The sequence below is a fragment of the Lonchura striata genome, chromosome 11 (genome assembly GCF_046129695.1).
Source record: "Lonchura striata isolate bLonStr1 chromosome 11, bLonStr1.mat, whole genome shotgun sequence".
NCBI classification, from domain to species: domain Eukaryota; kingdom Metazoa; phylum Chordata; class Aves; order Passeriformes; family Estrildidae; genus Lonchura; species Lonchura striata.
In genome coordinates, this window is record NC_134613.1 from 10,647,008 (window position 1) to 10,664,984 (window position 17,977).

At 36.5% G+C, this 17,977-nt stretch overlaps 1 protein-coding gene across 1 annotated transcript in view; it reads left to right on the forward strand.

The window, feature by feature from the left end:
- The window catches only part of ADAM10 (ADAM metallopeptidase domain 10), a 42,307-nt gene that overhangs the window by 15,306 nt on the left and 9,024 nt on the right, over window positions 1-17,977 (forward strand). Inside the window, exons 3-8 of the mRNA XM_021532052.2 lie at window positions 4,619-4,737; window positions 5,942-6,100; window positions 13,074-13,177; window positions 14,976-15,125; window positions 16,244-16,336; window positions 16,964-17,147. Of these exons, the coding sequence (XP_021387727.1) occupies window positions 4,619-4,737; window positions 5,942-6,100; window positions 13,074-13,177; window positions 14,976-15,125; window positions 16,244-16,336; window positions 16,964-17,147 (809 nt within the window). The remainder of the gene's footprint in view (window positions 1-4,618; window positions 4,738-5,941; window positions 6,101-13,073; window positions 13,178-14,975; window positions 15,126-16,243; window positions 16,337-16,963; window positions 17,148-17,977) is intronic.

A 17,977-nucleotide genomic window follows, 5' to 3' on the forward strand; every position in this document is an offset into this window, starting at 1 on the left:
GAGTAGATTGTGGGATGCCTCCTGGAAGCAGTTAGAAAGAAGAGCTCAAGTTTTGAGCTCCCTGTCCATTTATAGACACTCCCTCACTGCTTCCATTTTTCCAAGAAGAGTCTTTGAGTTCTTAGGTAGGAAAAGTAAGGATAAAAGACTTGCACCTCAAGCAGAACAGTATTTTGTAGAAGCTGGCTTGTGAAGAGGCTGATGGAGCCACCGCTGCAAGGATTTTTCTGGTTCCTACTGGGAAGAAAAGACTGTGAACCTGAAAATGGACTCTCCTTGTACTGAAGTCATGTTACATACTGCTGTCAACTCATCCCCTTCAGTTTCCTTCCCCCACCCACTTTCAGCTGTAGAGTAACTCCTCCATCTCTGTTTTTCTCGTTCTCTTTTCTCAACAACCTCCTCTGGTCACTTAATGCTTCTGTTGGCCTGTCACCAGTTACAGCAATTTCACGGAGGAAAGGCAGAAAAGGGATAGATAGCACCAAGTGCCATTTTTGTATGCCAGATAAAAGCTTTTTCTGCTGGTTGTGTGCAAGTCTGCAGACTTGGTACCAGCTAACTAACATATTGGACATTGCATTGTGGTGAAATCACTGATGTTAGGAGGTAACTCATATTAAAAAGAAATAGAATAATATATTTTGCATTAACTCTTGCATGTAAGCCTTTATATGCCCTTTACCAAATGTTAGTAGCATATAAACATGGCTTTTTTTTTTTTTTTTCAAGTACTTGCTCTGATTAGAGCTTAGGATAACTTGAGCCCATGGGAAAGTACTGGGTCTTAGCTATAATTTTTTCTTTAATTATGACTGAATTGCTGTGTACTTGCAAATTGGACATGGTCTCTCTGAGGTAAGCTAAAGAGAAATAAAAATGTACTTCTTGATAGTCTTTTGGGTACTGCCATTAATATATAAGATGTAGTTTATTGTCAAAGCAGGTTATAATTTTATATGTGTGTGTAGTTGTAAGTTTTACCAAAATTTGGTCTACAACCAAGTGGGCAACCATATAGCAACTAAGTAATGTTCTCTTACTGTATCAGTTTTCAGATCTGTGGAAAACAGAAGCAGTAACAAATAAGCAAGGTCAAAACTTGGTCTTAATTGATTTAATTCTGTTCTAGACATCACTACTGCTGGGAAGGGTCTTCTGTGAGGTAGAAAGTGTGTTAATAAAAGAGGCATTATTTTTCTGAAATTAGTTTAATTTTCTGCCTGGTGTGTAGCCAGGCTAAGGAATAGCTTAGTTTGCACTAAGAATTTGGTGCATTGTAAATTGCAAATTGTTATTGTCAAAAGATTTATTTTAAGCTTTTTGTTTCTTCCATTGTGGCTAATTTAGAAACCATATTCAGTAATTATAAAGACAGATTCATTTAACTTCCCTGGAGTCTCCCGTCCTCAGAAGAATCATGAAGTTACTGGGTTTAAGCCAAGGTAGAATTTATGTTTGAAGTTTGATGGTGTGCTAAAGTTGTTAATTATTGGAAGTAGAGATGAATAGATGCTTGTTTACTCCTCCACTCTTCCCAGCCCTTTTCCTCCCCACAGTCCCAAGTTGTCTCTTCCTTCCTTTGGTGGGGGAGAAGTAAAGGAATATTTGTCAGTTGTTCATTATTAAGAAGGTGAACAGTTTATACAGATTATCCTGTTTTCATCAAGCATGTTTGAATGACTAAGAAAAGACCTGTTTAAAAATAGCTGAGAGATTATCAGGTTATTTAATAGTTTAACTTAAGAAATGAAATAGAGAATTGTTAGTGTGAAGCACAGCTGAGTTTTTTTGTATTTGTAATAGTTCTCTAATCCTGCAGATAGAGCTAATTTTATTAAAAGACAGATAATCAGCAACAGGAGTTAGAATCTTTAGTGTTTATTATGTAGCAATGTGGAAAGCAAGGAGAGGGTAAAAATTAAAGGAAAATAAATAGAAGCTTCCTAAATCTTAAACCAGTGAAACATTTAATTTGGTACATAGAACTTCTTACAGTCCATTTTGAAGTGACATACAGGTCATGTTGATGGAAGGGTATCCCACAGAAGGAACAACCATTCCCAACTTCATTAAACTCCACTGAGCCCCTCTTTCCCCCCCAAAGCGAGCCCTGGAGTGTCGGATGTGTAGGCAGAACTCAAGGCTGGCCCTAAAGCATGGTTAGAGGGCCACCAAGGGTAACCCATGACTGCACCACAATTGTCCTCCTGGTTTGTAAGGGTGAGAGCAGCAGCTGAGGATACCCTGGGTGGCTGCACAGATCAGGCCTGGGGCTTGTCCATCCATGGTCTTGGGGTTACACTAAACTAAGCTTGGTAAGTTACCAGCTTCATGCTGACATCAGGTCCTGGGTTTTTTCCCTCTCTGGGTTTTTGCCAGTATAAATGGGAATTAATACTTCAAAGCCACACAACATTGCTGATGCAGTTGGGTGTCCAAGACAACTTCTCAGTTTTATTTGCAACATACATGAATATAACCAGAAAAAATGTAATTTTAAAGAAATGGTGTATACACTTCTGAAAAAAGTGCTATACAGGGTGGGGGTTTTTTCCCAAAAAACTTTTTTTCATGAGGAAAGATAAGAAGTCTTCTATCAAATACTAGAGAAGGGAGAAGAGATTCTAATGAATCCAGGATCTCTTTGCATTTCACTTCAGTTCAAATGCACTGAGAGTCTGATCCATCCTTGAGTGTGACAACTCAGTCACAAGGAAAGCTCAAAATGAGCTCAAATCTGTATAACACCCTGAGCAGTGTTTTACATCCAAAGTGAGTATAACTTTTTCAAGTACTTAAATCAAGTTTGTCATAGTCTCATCAGTGTTGGTCTTAATTTCTTTCTACCTGTTCATTTTTTACTTTTGCCCAGGAGGGCCACATAAAGCGGCTTCAAGTCTCCACACTGCCCGCCACCCCACCCTCAAAAAACCTGTTGGGTAATCTTGTGGTATTCAGTCCTACCATGTGTCTCTGGGTTGCTTGTTCATGTTATTTCCTCTTCCTCATGAACCTCTGGGTTGCCTTTAAAGGACTTGTTGTGGCAGAGGTAGTGAAAAAATGAACTAGAAGAACAATAATTCTTATTTCTTGTCTCAGTGATGCCAGGAACTGATCCTTCCTTTGTAACAGGAGGATCTTTCTCATAAAATACATCTCTACTGGAGCTGTGGTTGGAGCACTGCTGGGCTTGGCACAAAGCCTGAATCTCAGGGAATTGCAGAAGTTTAACCTTCCCATCTACCAGACACATCTCAGTTTCATAACCTCGTAGTAGATACCTGTGACACATTGCCAGAGGAGAGTACTTGCTTTGAAGCTTTATTAACACTGTGGCAGTAATAATAAATATAGTTTAATTGTGAAATGCTGTTTGTGTTACAGAATAGTCAACATGAGTCACTACAGCCCTTCCCAGGTTTTAAATGTAGGCAAGACTACCTTTTGATCTTGAAGTTTGCATCTTAATGTTTCAAAATACTTATAACTATGGTATCATATTTAATGTGCAGGTGGAAACTGGAGATACACTTTGTGTATGCTTCAGCTCATTAGTAAAAAGTAACTAGATTTAATCAACTTTACACTATGGATCTTAATCGCCTGGGTTATTTTGTTGGTCGCATACTAGGATACTAACTTTTGCTTTGAAGGTCAGCTCTGATGGTCATGGTTTTTAGATGAAGACTCAAATCCAAAAGTACTCAACTTATCAGTGTTACTTTTTGTGTAACAAATTGGTGACATAGCTGTAATATTCCTTCAATCACATCATTGTGCGGAGAAGGAAAAATATAGGAGGAAAATCAAGACTAAAATTGGAATGGTTGAAGTTTCAACAACTTTGTGATCTGTATTTGCACATATGTTTATACAAAATTTAAAGAGAATACCAAATGAAATTCTGAAGCAAGCTAATGGTTGTCACAGGTGTGAATTCGTATAATGTCAGGTGATTTAAAACACTTCAGTTATGTTGCTTGAATGAAACTCCTCAAGCAAGCTGTTTCATATGAAGGTTGGCAGTAGGATTTGCATTGAAGTATGTTCTGAAACCAATCATTTAATGAATAGAGCTATTTACATAGTTGTTCATGTAACTCTACCAGTTTATTTATTAGATGTTGTTGCCCATATTATTTTTTGAGTTTCAGTTGAAACACTGATTAACTCACCTACTTTCATTTATGTTGTTTAAATCTTAAGTGTCATCAATAAAAGTAAAATAAGTGAAAGCTGATTTTATCTGTTCTGCTTCACAGTGCTGTAAAGTAAAATACTTGCATTTTTCTTAAGCTACTTGCGTGTCTTCTGAAGGACTGGGAACAAGTGTATAGACCAAGTCGACACTTTAGAATTGTGTGTTTAAGTCTAATGTGTTTTCTGGCTTAAATCTTATAAACTTAGCCACTTATTTTAAAAGCATCTAAAGAATCTTGCTTTAAAAATCCTTCTAGGCTCTGATCTAATTCTTGTACAGTAAAAACATTTTGTACAGATAAATTTTACAAGGTCGGCAAATCGTTTTCACAAAAATGTAGTTGTGAAGTACTTTATTAATGCTCTTGTAGCTGAAGCTCAGTGCCAATTTACTGTCTTGTTTTACTCATTTTAGACAATTCAACCTTCGAATGAAGAGAGATACATCTCTTTTTAGTGATGACTTTAAAGTAGAAATATCAAACCAAGTAATTGATTATGATACCTCCCATATTTACACTGGACACATTTATGGTAAGTATAACACTTTTAAATGGATGGAATTACAGCAATTTTAAACAGGAATTTTCTAATAGTATATGGAGAACATTAGTATCAGTATTAGATTATTGTTAAACTTTAATAACGCATCTAACACATTTGAACTCCCAACTGCTTTTATATATGAGTCACACTTAGATGAGTATTTTATCTAATAATTTTCATACCCATAGAACTTGAATTTCAAATCTGGTTATAAAAATACTCTTCATAGAAGCCTGCATTTTAAAAAAAGAGAGAAAAGTTGTATACATTGAAGAAAAAAGAAATCAGGTGCCATTTTCATTTTAAAGGAGTAAAAGGAATATAGTTACCATCATTAAGGGTAATATATCTGATTTTAGTAAATACAAAAGATAAAATTGATTAAAAATTAAGAATAATTACAGAATTAAAAGCAGATTGAAAGAAGAGATGGATTAAGATTTACTCTGCCTCTCTTTGTACTGTTTGTTTGGTTTTCCTGAACGTCTTTGTAAGCCATTTTCTGCAGTCTTGAAGTGAGCATTTTCAACTTTGAAAAGTAATAAACACAGGGTTTCATATGCATCTAGGCAGACCAATTTACCAGTTATTTTGAGTAGGTCAGAAGGCTTTTTGATAGTGTGATTCTGAATTTTCCTCAATGCAAGAGTATATAAGTATTGTTTTAGCAGAGTAATCTTTCATCCTTTATATGGGAAAGGCTGTTGGGATGCTGCATGTTGTAGAGTCAGTGATTAAACTTTGACAGTTGTACTTTTCCTGATTATGACTGTTTAAAATACATTCTATGCCAGGTTTAAACCTAGCTAGAGTTTTAAGAGGATGCTTGAAGAGAAAAATTGATGTCTTGAATATTGGGAAGTCCTCAATTGAAAGGAAAGCCCTTCTTTCAAAGTTGTGTATATGCTCTGATTTTATTGTTTATTATTTCTAATTGTATGACCAGATGTATAAGGACAGGATTTGATTGTAGAACTACATGCTGTGTATGTACCAGCTTTAAAATACAGAGCTGAATTCTTCATTATATGATTTTAAACATTTCATTTATGCACCTGATTGGGAAGCTGCTGAAAGTTCAGCATGATTGTGATTGTGATTTTGCTGTAACTGTCTTAGTGATGGATAATCTTAGCCTTAAAAAGGAGTTTTGAAGGGTATAAAAAAGCTAATACACTTTGTCCCTTAACAGGTGAGCAGGGAAGTTTTACTCATGGGTCTGTTATTGATGGAAAATTTGAAGGATTCATCCAAACTCACAGTGGGACCTTTTATATTGAGCCAGCAGAGAGATACATTAAGGACAGAAACCTACCATTCCATTCTGTCATTTATCATGAAGATGATATCAGTGAGTACTTTCATTTTGTGCTACAGATGAAATATTTTTTTTATTAAATGTCAAAACCTGCATGCCATTTGTCAGCATCAAATGAGACTTTGGCTTCTGTATGACACTGTAAATCATGCTGTCCTCAAATGATTCATATACAGTTAAGGTGTGAGAGAGATTTATGGCTGACCAAAGTCAGTCTTTATTCTGCCATTTGAAGAAATCCTTAGCAGTCAGGCTTAAGTGTGCAATCAGTACATTTCCTACCCAATGGATATATGTTTCTTTGAAAAATACATTCTTAAAATGATCTATACTGATTGTTCTTCCATGTGTTCTGGAAAAGAAAAGATAATTAAAGTTCAAGTCACTCAGTGATTACCTATATCTCATGAGGGTGACGTTTATGTGAAATAAAAGCTTCCCCTGCATGTGTCTCTCACATGTGCCTTCAGAGATCTCTAGAGAAGAGGTGGTGGCACCCAGTATGTCCCATTTTACACAATAGCTGATGGAAGGGTACAGAGGATAGTACTTAAATTTGACAGGAATAGCCCCAGAAATCTAGCTTCAGTTGCAAATACTCAGAAGGATGAAAAAGTACCATGAAATACTTCTATGTCTTGAGAACTGATGCACCAGAGTTCTCCTGTGTTTTACCTGTCTATTTATGTATGATCAGTCTTCAGATGTAAAACAAATCAGTTTTGTTTGATGCTTAAGGTATATTGAACCTCAGAAGTACTGCCTTGAAAGTTACGGTTCCAAATTTGAATCCTTCAAGGATCAAGGAGGTATCAAAGATAAATGTTAGAGGCATTCGTTTAAGACTAACTTCTGGTTATTGAAGCTAACAAAGTGTCTTTCTAGCTAACTTCAGGATGTCAGTCTTGCTTAAAAATCAATTTAAACCACAACTTCATTTAAAAACATGTTCTGTCAGGCCACTGTGCAAACCCTCGAAGACTTGAGGTTGAAATATCATTTGGAACTGGATGAGGAGGCTTGGATTAAATCACTAGAAATTACTTGAACCACTCTGATAATGATATATGTATAAACCATTTTCAAAGTATGTTATAATGAGACTACATTGTGAAAAGAAATGTCAAAGAATAGGAAGTTAGATGAGGAAAATTTCTGATTGTGATTTGACTTTGTATATTATAATTTTCTTGGTGCTATAAGCCAGTGAAAAAAACAGGGTTATTGCATATTGCTCTCCTTGATTACTTCTCTTGGGTGAATGCAGTGAAGTGATCTTTCTCCACTAAAAACACAGCAAATTTAGGTGATTTTTTTGTACTTTACTTTCAATGGCAGTATGTGTGCTGTCTCTGAGTATATTAAAATTGCTGTGAGCTAGCAAATATGTTTGTCGTTCCTGTTATCTCATTCTGTAAATATGATTACTAACCCAAAAGCAAATAAAATTTCCATAATTTTAAAGAGCTTGTGAACGAAAGCATTTACTGGATTTGTGAACAGTATTTGTTTTCTGACTAAGTGTATATTTTCCTGGTACTTACAAGACTCATACTTAAGAATAATTGTATGGGTTAACATTAGATTTTTTTGATTCTCAGAGCTGCAGCATGAGCTTCATTTTCATCTCTACAGAGCATTGCTGGTCAGTTCAGCTGGGGGGAAGTCAGTTCAAAGGGGAGAAGGCAGTTTTTCCCTGTGAGCTGCAGTTGGAGTATTACTGGCTTTGCCGCTGTACCAGGAAAATAGTGAGGGATAAGTAATAAAAAAAAGTATAAAAGTTGGGTGTGGAACTTAAGATACATATTTCATAACATTTCTGTGAATAATTCACACATACTTCTAAGTTTTGTGTTGCATCTTAGAGGTCTCACTGAACAGTTCAGTTCACTGCTTGATAGTGGGAGTGTTGGACTTCTACTTATGTAGGACTTTGTGTAAATAAGTCACTGTCAGCTTCATAAAGGGCTTTATTAACTAACCCTTTTGTTGAAAAGAGGGGGAGGAGGAAAGTAAGAGACATAAGGCAGTGATGTGCCCAGTTTTCAAAGGTTGAGACAAGCAAGAAGATTGTCTCATGTCCCAGTTCCTTATGCTGTAAATAGTGAGTGGCTAAAAATACGCTTCACTGTTATCGAATACTGACAGAAATAGCACTGTGCCTTAAAGAAGCAGATAAATTGATTTTATGAAAGTTACTATTGCTGTTTTGTAGGAGTGATCTCTGTCAGAAGAGTAAATGGATTGTTTTGGGAACTGGAAAAAGTAATGTTGAAATTGGTTCTTACTAATGTCTTCTAAAGTGAATGGGAGCAGGGTATGCAAATTATTTAGGTATTAATATGTGGTATTGGTATGGGTTACGTCATTTTTCCTCTTGAATCTAGTGCATCAAAACCATTAATTAGAAACAAAATCAGATTATCAGAGGAGATGGTCTAAATCTATTCTGGTGAGACACATTAAAGCAGCAGTACAGTATGGCTTCCAAGTTGCCAAGTGAGTGAACGTTGCTGCTTGCTCAGCAGGATTGAAAATAGCCCATCCTGGAGCAAAGTCTAAGCAGCACTATTTAAAAACACATCACTCCTGTTGGTTGCTGCCAGTGCAGTCTGATGTGCCTGTGTTCTGATTGTATCACTTTGGTCATTAGGATCATAGATGCCTCTAGGATTTCTGTTGTCTAAAATACCTGGAGCATACAACTGCTTCTGTCTCTTTCTGAAGAGTGTGTTTGAAGCTACATTATTTTTGTCTTTCACGAGACCTATTTTTGCATTGAACTGCAGCGCCAAAAAAACCTCAACAACTCAGGAAAGCTCAGCTTTGTAGTAGATTTGTTGTTAATTTGTTGTTACTGCTCTAATCCGAAGCTAGCTCTCATGAAATAGAGTCAGACCACTACTGTCTTATGCAGGACAAAAGCAACAAAAATTATCACATTTCTGACTCGGGAGAAACTGAGGTAAAAAGTCATCTTTGCTTTAATTTGGGTATTTTTTGGTCACCCATGGTTCAGCCTTTTGAAACAATATGCTTTTTAGTGCTTTTCAGAAACCACAATGCAACATATGATTAGCATCTCAATGAGTTCTTTTTCAGTAGTTAAACAAAAGTTGTTTTGTAAATGGGGATTATATTGTCAACTTTATAAGGCAGCTTTTGTCTGTTACAGTGGATCTGGTGACCAGTGGAAGGCAGCCTTCTATTCAGGACTTGAAACACAAGTTGAATGATTTTAGTTCCTAAACCAGTCTTGATAAACTGTTTTATAATTTACAGTTAGAAAGATGCAAATTGCTGTTTACATTGAGATATTTAAGAAAAATTTCTTTAAGAATGAGGATATATTTACTTTATTTAAATCATAGCTAAATCATACACTTCAAGTGTATCCCTGAGTTAATGCTATAAAATACAAAATCAGTATTTCTTCAGATCAACAGTATACAGGAAAATCCTGTTGACATTCCAGAAAATTAACATGGCCACTTAATTGTCTTTATGATCTTGGAAGGGGCATACAACTGAGAACAGAAAGTGAAGTGGTTTGTAATTTTGCAAAGCCCTATCTGCTGAATAGGCTGACCATTGCAAACTGTGTTATTAATGAGAGCCTGGTTTCTTTTTCATCACATTGTGATGACAGTTGTTATGGGAGCACAGCATCACAGAGTGCTGCAAATTAAATCTGTAATAAGGATTTTTTTTTTTTTTTGTATTTGTTTACATTTGAGTTTTATTCTGCCATTATTGCTTTTGCTAGTATTGGGCAGATTTCTATGGCTGTTAAAGAATTGAGCTTTCATAATTTTAATGGATGTTTGATGTCATCCTTGCCCAAGATGCCTAAATTCTGTAATTATTAAGTGGTTAGCCTAAATGCTTAACAGATCATAGTATTAATTAGAAGAAGAAATAATAGAAGAAAAGAAATAATTAGAAGAAGAAAAACCAAGTATTCAGGAATGTCTTTGTGGAAGGTAGTAGTGCATCTTCTTGAAAGGAAAAAAATATTTTTTATATCTGAAGTATATATCATTAAAAATTATCTGCCATCTAGTTAGAATAAGACATTGTAGTCAGAAGGTATGCAATTTTAAGATTTTGCAGGTCGTTTTTAGATTGTTACTTTTTTTCTACTCTTTATTATTTCTTAACATTCTGCCAGGATGTACAAAACCTGAAAGTGGACAGTACTGGAAAAGAAAAAGTTGGGGATTTTTTTGCCTAATGATTTTTTCTAGTTAGAAGATTGAACCTGTTATTAACCTCTACTACAATAGCTCTGATGGAAAACAGTCTTTTGTTTTCTTAACTCTGCATTCACTGTAAGCAATCATTTCATGGTGAAAGCAGGTTTTTTCCTTTTGGCTTCTCAGGGTTGTGGTGTGGATAGTCTAAGAAGCTCTTGGTCCCAAAGAGCTGGCAGAAGGCTGCACAGAAAGCTGGCACATCTCAGAGCATTGAAAAGCTTCACAAGAGCATGGACCAGACCTGTGTCTTGTGGGTCAAAACTGGCCAAGTCATCTGGCACCATGTAGTTCTTGCTTAGCTTCAGATATTTCAGACTGGAACTGCTGCAGGGGATGATGGAAATCAGGAAGTCTCAAGATGACAAGGGAACGGTGCCTTCACAGTCTGGGGGCAGTTCAGCATTTAGCAAATAAATCTTCATATGCAGCTTCCCCTGGAAGTTAGAAATGGTTCCAAAGTGAACTATCCTGTATTACCTGTCTCTGTGATTAGCAGGGTGGTTTCAAATCTGCCTCTGGGGGATTTGTCTTTTCCAGCACATGCAAAATCTTGGCAATTGCTGTTGCAGACTGTTTTGTGTTCATTTTTTTGTAATTTTAACTGTCAAGGCTTTAAAGTATTCCTTACTAGATTATTACTTCTGAAGTGAGAAATATCTGAATTGCAGGCAGTCAGTATAAAAAATGTGTTAAGGGATTTCCTAACATCTTTGGGAAACAAGATAGAAAAGAGAGATCATTTTGTGTAATAAACTGAGCACATTTATTTCCAGTACTGTTCTGCCAGTTGTCATAATGCTTCAGAGTGGGGCTCCTGCAAGAGTTTCAGGGTACATTGGTTTTCTGCAGGGGCAGTGTCAGGGGGAAAAACAGGATGGGCCATTGCTCCTGCCCCAGGGTAACCTGCTCTTGTTGCAGAGATAAGCTGTTGGTGGTGTGAAGTCAGGTTGTAAGTAATGAAAATTTGCATTAGACTAAATACGGTAGAACTTTTTATACTATAGTGGGAGGAAGGAGGGGTGGTGGAGATGGAGAAGGGAAAGATCATATCTACAGTCCTTTGCTCATAACTCCAATCTAGTGATAGTACACAGGCTCCCAAAAGTAGAAGGTGACTTCAACAGAGTGGTGCTATTTAATTTTGGTTGTAGCAAATTCAATGTTCCAATACCATGCTGGAGAAAATTGTGTGAGGTGACTTGCAGTAAAAGCAAGTTTATCTTTTTCTCTCCATTCTTCTGGCACTGTGCTAGGGCTAATTGTGTTGGGAGGAATGTGATGAGAGAGCAGTTCAAAAATGGTATTTGTGTGGTGGTGGAAATTGAAATGAGGGAAACCAGTATGTAAAAAGTAATTAAATAAACTTATAAGGTAAGCTGTATATTGAAATAGTTCAGCAGTATCATGCAGTATGACTGTAAGAAACAGCCTTAAGAGTCAAAGATTAATAATGGCAGTTGTCAGATGAAACCATACAGAGCCCATACCCCAAAGGAATACATCTACTATGCTGCCACACTTTCATTCCACAGCCCAGACTAGAGCTCTAGTCCAGGGCAAAATCACCTGAAATGCACAGAATGTGGGCATCAGGTTCAATAGAATGTGAATAGAACGTGGGCATCAGGTCCTTGGTGCCTAGGCTTTACAATTCTACTCTTACATAGCTGTTCTTTTACCCTTTGAATTTGGATCTTCACTCTTAAAAAAAACCCAAACAACCCACCAAACAAAACTAAAAAGATAAATTAATCAACCAACAAATCCCAGAACACAGCAAACCTTGGTAAAGTTTGTACATTTCTGACAAAAGTGGCACTCTGTTGAGATGGTGCTGAAACTGTGGTTTGCCCTACAGAAACTGACTTGTTAAGTATTCAAATCTGTGGCTACCATAACCTGTATGCTATTATTTCTTACCTGGGCACCAATTTATGATGGGGTTGAACCTGCAAAGCAATCAAAGGGGAAGTATTCAGTATTTCTCATCTCCAGAGGGAGCTATTGCAAACACAGGTTACAAATCTGCAATAGGTACTGACAGTAAAAGCTAAGCACGTGTCTGAAACACATTCCCTTGTACAATGAGGTCTGCACTGGCAGCTGTTGCAAGAGTTGGCCTTGTTAAAGAGGTGCTTGTGAATTTTCTCACTGGTTTGGATCTCCAGCATTTTTAACTAACATGTAGTGGTTAACTAAACCATGGTTCTATCCATTAGCATTTCCCTTCTTATGTCTTGGTAGTGAAGTAGCATAATGTGAAAACTTTAAAAGAATCAGTGGAAGATGAATAAAATAATAACATCCTGTAAGAATGTTGGCAAGGTTTCTTAGTTTGTTTACCAAGTGGCATAAAAACCTTCTCTTACCCAAGCAGTCTTCAGTATACTTGATATCTAATAATTTTCCATTGTGATGTCATATTTTGAAGGCTGCTTTTAGCTGAAGTGTGTACAGATGTGTGAATAAAAGCTCTTGTTCTTATGTTAGGCACTGCTCATCATGTTTTCTTGTGCTGCCTGAGAAAATAATGTTAAAAAGCAAATGTCAGTTTTGTTCTGTTTGTAAAACTAAGAATGTCTTAGTAGAATGCTTAATGAAAAAAAGCTGCATAGACCTTGCATCTTCCGCTGCTTCCCTCAAACCACATGCAAAATATTGGACACCAACTGAGTAAGTTGCACTGATGCAGCCATATTTTGAACTTGTACTTGGAATTTGAAAACTCAACCTGGCCTTCCTCTTTTTAGAATATCCACATAAATATGGACCACAAGGAGGTTGTGCAGATCATTCAGTATTTGAAAGAATGCAGAAGTACCAGATGACTGGTGTAGAAGAACCAACAACTGAGGTACAACAAAGGCTGATGGATTATGTTGTTCAGTACTTAGTGTGTTAACTTCCTATTTCTTGTATGTTGTCTCTTTTATTTTTGGTGAGCTATCATCCCTCCACATTGTGAGATACTTAAAAGTATTGCTGGAGGTTTCTTTTTAACATATTTTTTCTAAATTCTTTTTCTTATTGCTTCTGTAGCCCAGATGTGCTACTTACAGTCTTAATGAATCCTAAGTGATCTCAAATTTTTCAATTTAGTTAGAATTTTAGATGGATGTGGAAATCAAGCTTGAAATGAGGAATATACTTTCTTGCAATTGAGAAGGAAGAGTTTCAAGATCCCTTGATCTCCAAGTAATACATTGGTTCTAAAGAGTAATAACTTCTAGATTTTCAAGTTATGTTAATATAACACACTTGGGATATGAGTGCTTTCAGTGGAAAAGTGATATTGGTGGGAGGGTCTTCCTAACAACCCTGTAAGCTTGTGGGGGTTACAGCATGTTGCAGATTGGCTGCTGTGAGAGGTAAGTTTCCTGTGGCAGGAACCTGTGTACCTGGTGGAGTCCCACAGTGGGTTGCACTCAGGTTTGCACCACATGTCACAAAATACTTTTTTTCCAGCAGCAAATTACTGAGTTTCTTTTAGACTTAGCTGTGTTCTGAGCTGTTCCAAGTCTTGGCATAATTTTGTGGTGTCAGCTAAATATATACTCAGAAAACTATGCAATATGGCCTGTTAAATAGCATCAGCAACTTAGTTTATTTATGTTGTGACTCCAGAAATTGTCAACATTAATGCACTTTTCAGCATTGGTAACAATAACATGCTTTTCCAAAAATGTGCTTGTAAAACTTCTTGGTGAGAGAGGGCCATCAGCCAGTGAATGCTGTAAGGCAAACATGCTACTGATGCCTTGAGGGGCTACCTGCAACAGTGGCTAGACAGTGTTAGAGGAATAAAGTAGGGATTTGTTAAAAGGCCTTTGAAGGATGTACCTTGGGCAGTACAAAGAGCCTGGCTGCGGCTCTACCCAGGATGGACTCTGAGTCACGAGTTTTCACACTTTTATAAGTTTTGGTCCATTTCCATATTGGGGTTAATTGTCCAATTACAGCTTCAGGTTATAAAGTCCCATCCTCTCCTCAATTGCCCTCCTCAATTCACTGTTGTTTCCACTTTTTGGGTTTTGTCTGACTAAACTGTGAAGAGAACTTGCTGACACTTTATATGAAGTTCAGAGTTACATACTAATACAGTACAGAATCTGGAAAATATGGAAGCTAAAACTTAATGCACCCCTATCAGATACCACTCAGGAACACTTGGTGTTCCTTTAGCTTCTTGTTCAGTGCCCCATTTGTTCCATGCTGAAGTACTTAAACATTTCTGTTTGCTGGGGTAGCTGACTAAGGTAATTACAGTTTGAAATAACTGCACCTTCCCTAACACCAGCTAAGTCCAACCAGTGCTGATTTTTTCCTAACCAACTGTTTATCTTAGAAAAGGATTATAAAGAAGAAAAATTCCAAAGATCACATAAATGAAGAAACATCTATATAATGTTGACTGCCTTTTGAATGTAAAATGAAGTGCAGCAAGAGCTTTTGCTAAGATTACATTCCAAGTATTTGAAAACTGAGCATAATGTACCTAATTCAAGATTCATGAAACTTTGCAAATTAAAGAAAAATAATGAAAACCTGTTTGTGTTAGTGGAGTATGTTTAGAACCATTGTTATTTTTAGGCAATCTAGTGCAGCAGGTGGAACTAAAAAAATTAATGTATTTCTTTCCTGTGCATGTGTAGAAACCTGTTGAAGAGCCTAAGAAGGATGATCCACAGCTTTTGAGAAAAAAGCGTGCCACTCAGGCTGAAAAAAACACATGCCAGCTGTATATCCAGACTGATCATTTATTCTACAAGCATTATGGAACCAGAGAAGCTGTGATTGCACAGGTATTTCCAGTCCCTCTGTTTTCAATTACCTGCTTTTACTTTGGGTAGTCCTGATAAATTTCATGTAACTTTTCTTTTTGCTTAATTACTGTATAATGGCTTGTTTCCTTCTTTAAAGTGGTCTTGGCATAATTGAAACAACATTTTTTGTTTTGCTAAAAAGATGCTGTTTCTGTGACAAGTCCTGGGCGCATGTGCCTCCTTTAATGGCAGCTGTGGTGTGTTTAGCACCTCTGAGCAGGACTTGCAGTCTGACTGTTTTCACTTCTTACTCAGAAAAATTGTATTTCCTGAAGAGTTCAGTCCTGTTTGACAGCCTGCCTGCCTCTGTTCTAACACTTACATAGGCTTCCCTTTGAAATTCTAGCTCAAAACACCGTGAGCTGATAATGCTGACATCTATTCCTGTAGTGTCTAATATAGTGGATGGTAAAAAAAGCAGTGGCAGCTAAAGGCAGATGTGTTTCATTTGTCAATATACTATTAACTGGGAAAAGGGTTGATATGATTTAATGGTTTTGGTGATAATTTGTTAAAAATACAGCTAGCATGTTAACATACTTCTGCTGAAGTCTGAAGTTTCAGTGCCATTGCAGGTCTGAATTTTACTATTTATTTATCACACTGTACGTAGGCAATTCAAGTAACATTTTTCAAAGATCTGAAGTTACCTTTCAGTCACCTTTTAGCTTTTTAGTGAGTTAGCTTTTCTGTGTGCTCTTACAAAAGGTAAATTATTAGTTTTTCCATATCTGTATTCTCTCGGAAATTAAAGAATAAATCTGTAACAAGTAAATTTTTTTCTCCAAGAAAGAATTACAGTGCTTTGAATACAAAGCAGTGATTAAGGGAATATTGCAAACAGGTACCTGAAAGTTGATAGAATTATACGTTTTTAAAAAATCAAATGGCAAAATCCTTTTGTGGTGTCTGGCATAGTGATGATGCAGGTAGTGATTTATTTCCATTGTGGGTCATGATGTAATTCAAAAGGCCTGTTAGAAGTTCCTACAGCACAGTATCACATATTGTAGGAGTGTAGGCATTGCAGCTATTGCTGTTAAGGTAAGCTGTAGTGTAGTGGATCTCTGAACTGTAGCTGCTTTTGTTTTCAACAGATTTCCAGCCATGTTAAAGCAATTGACACCATTTACCAGTCAACAGATTTTTCAGGGATCCGTAACATCAGCTTCATGGTGAAACGAATCCGAGTAAGTTGGGTTGGAAATGCTTTCAGCTTCACTGATGCTGCTTGGAGGTCTATTCTTCAAATCTGCTGTTGCTGTTGACTTGTACCCATGTACTGTTTTATAACAGTTCTTTAGCAGAAGTGTCTCTGCAATAAATGGTGCCCTAAACCATTTATTTTATTTGGTTTTAGTGATTATTATCAAAAGCCCACTACTGATGTTATTAAGCTGTGGTCAGTTTTTCTACAGGAATCAACTTACTTTGTTTCAGCACCATTATTCTGTGGTGAATAAACTATTGCTATTCTCCAATAACTTAATACTAAAATAGAGAATGGCTATCTATGTTGGGACTTCCTTGTAAAAGTGCTAATTTAGGAGGATAAATACAAATTTTTGGAGACTGATGGAAAAAAAAATAGAAGGAAATAGGAGAATGGGGATTTACTACACAAATGCAATTCTTCATTTATTGTTACGCTTCATTTTCCAAATGTTGGGGTGGTAATTTACAATCAAGGCTTTTAAGTTTTAAACAACATCTTTAACTAGGTGACATAGCAAGGTACTGACAACAGTGAGCTTCTTAGCTGTCATGTGCAAGTGGAAATGAATCCTGTCTTACCATTGGTTTCAATTTACTTTTAGATTAATACAACTGTCGATGAGAAGGACTCTTCCAATCCCTTTAGATTTCCTAACATTGGTGTGGAAAAGTTTCTGGAACTGAACTCGGAACAGAACCATGATGATTATTGCTTGGCCTATGTGTTTACAGACCGTGATTTTGATGATGGAGTCCTTGGTCTGGCTTGGGTTGGAGCCCCTTCAGGTAATTCTACACAAGCCTTCAGTGCTATGAGATAAAGTACTGTAGGTAGGCACTAGAAAAAATGTAGAAACCACCTTTTAAACTGACAGCGAATACACAAAAATCTAGCTTTTGACAGTTTTGGTTCGGTATGGTGTAATTTTATTTTTAGTATATTGTACCACTTCAGTTAATCTTTATGTATTTCTGATAAGCAGCATATGAACAGTAAAGAAAAACACATTTATTTTGTTATACAAAGGTGATATTACTTGGAATTGCTTTTTATTTAGGGTAGGTGTGAGTGACATGTAAAGTGACAGGTGGAACAAGTATCTGCTTTATATAAACAGAGCTTACAACTATGAGAACTGCACTGCAGAACCTTTAGGTTTTCTAGGTAGTATTGAAAGAATTTTTTTTTTTTTTAATCAATGAGATCTTGTTCTGGGAGATAAGAGAATAATTACTGCATGACTCTTCTTTAACTGCTTCTCATTAGTTTTAGTCTAGTTGTGTATTTTGGGTCTAAAGTATATCCTTTGATGTAAAAAAAAAAAAATCTTAATCAGTATGACTTTAATGAAAACATTATTGAGAACTTTAAAAGAATTGAATAATGGTAGAAGAAACATGAAAGTGTTCATATAAGGGGTAAGAGATCAACAGACCCATGACTTCAGTTGGTATGTTAGAGGCACCTGTGTGGACTAACCTTAGTGACTGTGGAAGAACCACAGGAAATGTAATGCCCAGAAGGTGAATAGAAATGAGAAATTGGGTCTGTGATAACTGTTTTAGTGTATACACTGAGTGAGGACAGGATGAATTGCTATGTGCAATCCACAAAC